The sequence below is a fragment of the Protopterus annectens genome, chromosome 2.part1 (assembly GCF_019279795.1).
Source record: "Protopterus annectens isolate FY-2018-M chromosome 2.part1, PAN1.0, whole genome shotgun sequence".
NCBI classification, from domain to species: domain Eukaryota; kingdom Metazoa; phylum Chordata; order Ceratodontiformes; family Protopteridae; genus Protopterus; species Protopterus annectens.
The window spans coordinates 1,477,168,279-1,477,175,702 of record NC_056729.1 but is presented as its reverse complement, the minus strand read 5'-3'; the positions used below and the strand labels follow the sequence as shown (position 1 = coordinate 1,477,175,702).

The window sequence follows — 7,424 nt, the reverse complement described above, 5'->3', positions numbered from 1 at the left end:
GCACACGCCTACATTCAATAACAAAAAAAAAAAACGTTCGTATATACTGGGGACATTTTATTCAAAAATAATAGCCAACAAACATTCTCTCATTTCCAAAATTACCACAGAAACACTACTGAACTTAATATTCCAATAACACTAAAGTCAGAAATAATGAATAGGTGGTTTAAGATTATCCCAGGAAAAAATAGGGTGTCAAGTTTAATTAAATTAAAAGAACAGCCTTTATTTTCAATGGATACACCTGCACTTTGACAGCCTCACCTGGGCCATAGCTGACAAAGCTGTGGTGGTGGTGGTGGGAAGGATTATAACAAAACATTAAATGAACTATAACCACCATCCCTCTTAACATTACAAACTCTGTCAACACTCGTGAGATTCGCGCCTTCCGTCTTAATACTGTACACTGTGTTTCTTAAATATAACAATCCAAGTTTCTCCCTCGAAAAACAAATGCCTAGAGGGAAAGCAGGTACAAATACAAATAAGCGGAAGTTAGAAGATCCAGTGACTTCTAATACCATATGAGCATTTTAAGTTGCTTCTGTAACGCACGTGCGGCCTTCTGCAAGAGTGTAGTCAGTTTCTTACTTTTGTATGCGAACCTAGAAACTATTCTGTTCTTCATAACATTTAAAAATGTGCACGTATCTCCAAAACATTAGTCAGTATAAGCGTAAGAGATGTACACATACCTTTCAACTACACAGATTTTCGCATCGCATTTTTTGGTTCGTTTTTCTTAAAAATGTGCTTTTTTCCTGTCAGATCAGTGGTAAATCATTAAAGATTGAAGTCAGAAAATAAAGATAGGCATTTCAGTTTTAGACTTCATATCCTCCTGAAAATACATGCTTTTCTATCAACTTTCTAAGTCTGTAAAAGCAATAGTTAAATATTGTCTCTATTTGGGGGCTTTTCTCACCCCCACTCCCCATTATTTATGTCTCTGTCCACATTTCTTGCTCTAAGTTAAGAGGCGTGGTACACATAACCCTAAACTATTATAAAACAGTTTTCAGAGATTAAGCACTAAGTTATGTATGCACATATGCCATATACCTTCGTTTAGATTAACCACAACTTTTCCGAATTCCGAGAGGTGTTCAAAAGTGTACTTCGCCCTGTACAGCCCTGTGGGATATTATTTTAACAAAAATAGGAGATTTTTGTAGGGCAAGACCGCCTTGGCTACTGCAAAGGACTGGAGTTCACTTTTAATACTGTAAAAGTTCACTCTTCAGAATTTGAGTTACTTTTATACAGAGATGCATGGTATTTCAGTTGCAAAGTAATTGTTTTTATGCCATTATTGTAGGACAATGGGCAAATATTTTTGCTCTAAACTCTTTGCCATTTTTGCTTGCGACTGGTCCATTTCAAATGCATACCGTCCTTTACCAAGCGAACGAGGAGGTAATAGCCCTCACAACAGAGTGTGCTAGGCTGCGCACTTGTTTCATGCAGAAAATTGGGGCGGGGGCAGATCGCAAACTGAAGCTAAACTAAACTGAAATTCCGCCAGCGTGCAACATACTCCATATACTTATAAACATGCATATTCCATGCCGATGAGACATTACCTTATAATCCGATATTGCTGAATACAAAGCACCGTGAGTGCTGGTACCACTGATGTGAAAAGCTCCATCGCGAAGGTTTTCCTTGGTATCCCACAGCCAAGCAAAATATATGAAATGCACTGCCCAAAAAAAAAAAAAAAACTAAAAGGAGCGAAACATATTTGAAGTAGACATTTGAGCGGAATATAAGTTAATTATCTGCACTCCTTCGGAGAAAGTCTTCCTGAACATCCTACCCCTAGGAAAATACACCTAGAACCAAAGGAAACCACCTTTTCTTCCCAAAGAAAGTAGTGTACACAACAACCAGCACACAGCTACATTTCACTAGTGTGGGGGTGTAATGACTGCTGATGCAACTCCTACAGTTCTGTGCTTAACCCTGTCGGTTAACTTTTTATGCCTCAATAACTATACATGAGGAGCTGCTGCATGCAGCCAATTTAACTGTTTTGTGATTTCTGGTGACATAAAACGATTCTTAGAGTGCTGTTTACCATTGTCAAACAGTGACTGCAATGGCTTGTTAAGTATAGTAACAACAGTAGATTTAAATATTCCCTTCCAAACCCATGGGAGATGCACACTGGTAGTATTGTTGAATGCATGCATGCCAGAGCAAGCGCCACAATTAAAACCAAACTGCTAATTAAAAGTGCTAATAAGGAAAATCTATTTACGGAAGCTCTATAACACGAGTATAAACTGAACATTCAGTTATTTCCCCAACAATACACAGAGAAAGAAATCATCTACATTCGTGAAATAAATCTGTAAGTTCTAAGTGGGAATCAACAGAGCTACGCAGGTTCTACTTTTTAATTAACCATGTAATAAACAGCGCTTTTTATGATGCTCAGTCGTCATTGTCCAAACAAATATGCTTGTATGTCAGTTTTTTTTCTCTGAGTAACATAATATTAATTTCTTACCATACTTTTTCAGTGCAGTATGCTTCTGTTAACTTATTCAATTTCTTTTCTCTTTTTTCTTAGTATTGTATTTGTAAAAATGAGGTTTTCCTCCAATTCTGATATGAGAGCTGGTGCATGCCTGTTGTTTATTGTAGATAAACACAAAAGCCAGAAGAAGTAGCTGAATTGAACCCACTCAAAGTATTGCGGGCTGCAAATCACCACACAGTTGTAGAATGCAGAATCCACTTTATTAACTTCAGACAAAAAATCCAAGGATGAGTGCTTTCGTCCAGAAAGATCTAGACTTATCAGACAATTTTGTTGTTTATTGTGTAAAATCTCTGCCAAAAATTACTGATGCGGAGAATTTTTCATAATTACATACCGGATCGGTCGAGGCCCGGGTTAGCAACGACCGCCACCAGTACTGTTAGCCAACAGGGTGCTGGCGGAAATTGGACTACTGTTGGCCAAAGAAGAAGAGGAGGGGGAAGGCATGCCCGAAGGCAAGAAGAGAGGAGGAAGGTTAGGAGTGTAGTACTGAGGGTAGGAACTTTGAATGTTGGCAGTATGACTGGTATAGGGAGAGAGCTAGCTGATATGATGGAGAGAAGGAAGGTTGATATATTGTACGTACAAGAGACCAGATGGAAGGGAAGTAAGGCCAAGTGTATAGGAGGCGGGTTCAAATTGATCTATCATGGTGTGGATGGCAGAAGAAATGGGGTAGGGGTTATCCTAACGGAACAGTATGCCAAGAGTGTTTTGGAGATGAAGAGAGTGTCTGATAGAGTGATGTTTATGAAGCTTGAAATTGATGTAATGATGAATGTTGTTAGTGCATATGCTCCACAAGTTGGGTGTGCGATGGATGAGAAGGAAAAATTTTGGAGTGAGTTGGATGAAGTGGTGGTGAGTGTACCCAAGGGTGAGAGACTAGTGATTGGAGCGGACTTCAATGGGCATGTTGGTGAAGTGAACAGAGGGGATGAGAAAGTGATGGGTAGGTATGGTGTTAAGGAGAGGAATGCAGAAGGTCAGATGACTGTGGATTTTGCGAAAAGGATGGACATGGCTGTGGTGAATACGTATTTTAAGAAGCGGGAGGAGCATAGGGTGATGTACAAGTGTGGAGGAAGATGCACACAGGTGGATTATATCCTATGTAGGAGGGCCAGTCTGAAGGAGATTGGAGACTGTAAAGTGGTGACTGGGGAAAGTGTAGTTAAGCAGCATAGAATGGTGGTCTGCAGGATGATGTTGGTGATCAAGAAGCGGAGGAGGAGTGTGAAAGCAGTGCCAAGGATTAAATGGTGGAAGTTAAAAAAGGGTGATTGTGAGGTGGAGTTCAGGGAAGAGTTAAGACAGGCACTGGGAGGTAATGAAAAGTTACCGAATAGCTGGGTAACTATAGCAGAGCTAGTAAGGGGGACTGCTAGGAAGGTGCTTGGTGTGACATCTGGACAGAGGAAGGAGGGCAAGGAGACATAGTGGTGGAATGAGGAAGTACAGGAGAGTATACAGAGGAAGAGGCTGGCGAAGAAGTTGGATTGTCAAAGAGATGAAGAAAGTAGACATGAGTATAAGGAGATGAGGCGCATGGCAAAGAAAGAGGTGGCGAAGGCTAAGGATATGGCATATAGAGAGTTGTATGAGAGATTGGACACTAAAGAGGGAGAAAAGGACCTGTACCGATTGACTAGACAGAGGGACAGAGCTGGGAAAGATGTGCAGCAGGTAAGGGTGATAAAGGACAGTGAGGGAAACGTACTCACAAGTGAGGAGAGTGTGTTGAGTAGATGGAAAGAGTACTTTGAAGGGCTGATGAATGAAGAGAATGAGAGAGAGAGAGATGGTTGGATGATGTGGGGATAGTGAATCAGGAAGTGAAACAGATTAGCAAGGAGGAAGTAAGGACAGCTATGAAGAGGATGAAGAATGGAAAGGCTGTTGGTCCAGATGACATACCTGTGGAAGCATGGAGGTGCTTAGGAGAAATGGCAGTGGAATTTTTAACCGGATTGTTTAATGAAATTTTGGAAAATCAGAGGATGCCTGAGGAGTGGAGAAAAAGTGTTTTGGTACCTATCTTTAAGTATAAGGGTGAAGTGCAGAGCTGCAGTAACTACAGAGGGATAAAACTGATCAGTCACAGCTTGAAGTTATGGGAAAGAGTAGTGGAAGCTAGGTTAAGAAGGGAGGTGATGATTAGTGATCAGCAGTTTGGTTTCATGCCAGGAAAGAGCACTACAGATGCAATATTTGCTCTGAGAGTGTTGTTGGAGAAATACAGAGAAGGTCAGAATGAGTTGCATTATGTCTTTGTGGACTTGGAGAAAACATATGATAGGGTGCCTAGAGAGGAGTTGTGGTATTGTATGAGGAAGTCGGGAGTGGCAGAGAAGTATGTAAGAGTGGTACAGGATATGTACAAGGGTAGTGTGACATTGGTGAGGACTGCGGTGGGAATGACAGATACGTTTAAGGTGGAGGTGGGATTACATCAAGGATCAGCTCTGAGCCCTTTCTTATTTGCAGTGGTAATGGACAGGTTGACAGATGAGATTAGACAGGAGGCCCCGTGGACTATGATGTTTGCAGATGACATTGTGATATGTAGTGAGAGTAGGGACCAGGTTGAGGAGACCCTGGAGAGGTGGAGATATGCTTTAGAGAGAAGAGGAATGAAGGTCAGCAGGGCTAAAACAGAATATATGTGTGTAAATGAGAGGGAGGGTAGAGGAATGGTGAGGATGCAGGGGATAGAGTTGGTAAAGGTGGATGAGTTTAAGTACTTGGGATCAACAGTTCAGAGTAATGGTGAGTGTGGAAGAGAGGTGAAGAGAGTACAGGCAGGGTGGAATGGGTGGAGAAGAGTGTCAGGAGCGATTTGTGACAGACGGGTACTAATAAGAGTGAAAGGGAAGGTCTACAAGAGGGTAGTGAGACCAGCTATGTTATATGGGTTTGAGACGGTATCATTGTCGAAAAGGCAGGAGTCAGAGCTGGATGTGGCAGAGTTAAAGATGTTAAGATTTGCACTGGGTGTGACTAGGATGGACAGGATTATGAATCAGTATATTAGAGGGTCAGCTCAGGTTGGACAGTTTGGAGACAAAGCAAGAGAGGCGAGATTGCGTTGGTTTGGACATGTGCTGAGGAGGGATGCTGGGTATATTGGGAAAAGGATGCTAAGGATGGAGCTGCCAGGTAAAAGGAAAAGAGGAAGGCCTAAGATGAGGTTTATGGATGTGGTGAGAGAGGACATGCAGGTGGTTGGTGTGAAAGAGTATGATGCAGAGGACAGGAAGAAATGGAAACAGATGATCTGCTGTGGCGACCCCTAACGGGAACAGCCGAAAGAAGATGACGATGATGATGATGATGATTGTGTTAGTCTGTGCTGTGGGCAGAGTAGTACAAAAAGTGAGTAAATCATCCAGTTGTGTCCTGTAACAAGCACCATAGTTATGTATTATACACAGGATATTTAGTATAATAACATCATCTACCAGGAAATTATGCTTCCAGAGGCACCTATAAATTATTACAACGGAACTCCTCAAACTTCACTCTCAATATCATGATTGTTTGCATATACAGGGAAGTATAATTTCCTGGTAAATGTTATGCTAGGCATTCTAACAATAATACCTAGCAGCAGGATGGGAACTATATAGGGATTTACTCCCATACCTCTCAACTGTCCAGATTTTCTCAGAATGTCCAGATTTTTGCCTCAACGTTTGTTCTGTTCCTTATAAAAATTAGTGGTTTTCTTGGCAAATAATGAAGACTGACTTCTTTAAATAATGACAGACATTTGGGTTTCAGATTTCATATCCTCCAGAAAATGCATGTTAACAAAAAAACTTTTATTCTAGCAACTTTCTAAGTTTTTTAAAAGCAATATTTACAATGTGTCTCTATTTTTGGTCCTTTGCCCCCACCACCCATTATTTTTGGCTTTGTCTGGATTTCTTGTGCTAAGAGGTTTAGAAGTAATACTCCTCACTATCTAGAAACCTTATGTTTATGATTCATTTGACTTCAAAATCAACATTTTCTTGGAAGACTCACTTTTTGAGTATAAATATGAACAGCATCACATTCTGAAAAAGCAGGAGAGCAGGTATACTGATGCAAATTTGTTCCTTAGGGTGACAGGAGTTCCAGGACTGGCCTTTGGTCAACTGGTGCCCTAGGCAAAAGAGCTCCACAGCATCCCCCCCCCAAACACACCACCTAATGCCCCCATCCTGGCATACCTACACCATCCAGATTACTGGAAATGCACTCCTGCCAGAGTGGCACCCTAGACGGCTGCCTAGTTGGTCTATGCCTAAGGCCGGCTATGAGGAATTCAAAGGTAATCTGTGACTAACTGTGAATGTTATATTGCTGTTTGGTACAGTGATTTAGGACATTCTATTCCTGTTATGTGTCTAGAAGAATATATGAACTATTAAGAATGTAGAAGATGTGGAAGCAGCTGTTTATTTTACAAATGAAGGTACATGCCCATTTTAATCTGTTTAATGAGAATCATGGTGGCATTACCTAACATGGAAGGTAATTTTAAGCATTGTTGTATTATTGTTTTAAATGAGGGAGAGATGTTGTAGTATTCATCACTATCTGTGTACCTTTTTGGTTATTTGTTAGCTTGTTTTTTTTGTTTATTTATTCATTCTTTCCTCTGGGTATACTGCATCTCTGTTTGGGTTAGAGTTCTGGACTCATAGGCTACTGGTCTACCCTCTTGAAGAATGACTGCACCAAAATCAAATTTCAAAGCATCACAAGAAAGAGTTACTGGTTTGTAAATATCATAGTATCTAAGAGTTGGTGGACTAGCAATTCTCTGTTTCAGGACATCAAATCCTCTTTGGTGTTGTTCTAACCAGGACCAGGCTAC

General features: G+C 40.9%; 1 protein-coding gene across 2 annotated transcripts in view; it reads right to left on the bottom strand.

Moving 5' to 3' along the window:
- Positions 1-1,986, bottom strand: part of GABRD (gamma-aminobutyric acid type A receptor subunit delta) — a 583,111-nt gene extending 581,125 nt beyond the window's left edge. Inside the window, exon 1 of one of the 2 annotated variants that reach the window (XM_044062946.1) lies at positions 1,590-1,986. In XM_044062946.1, coding sequence (XP_043918881.1) covers positions 1,590-1,657 — 68 coding nt within the window. In that variant the 5' untranslated portion in view covers positions 1,658-1,986. The remainder of the gene's footprint in view (positions 1-1,589) is intronic. The other variant, XM_044062945.1, reaches the window with a different exon arrangement.
- Between the last annotated feature and the right edge of the window lie 5,438 nt (positions 1,987-7,424).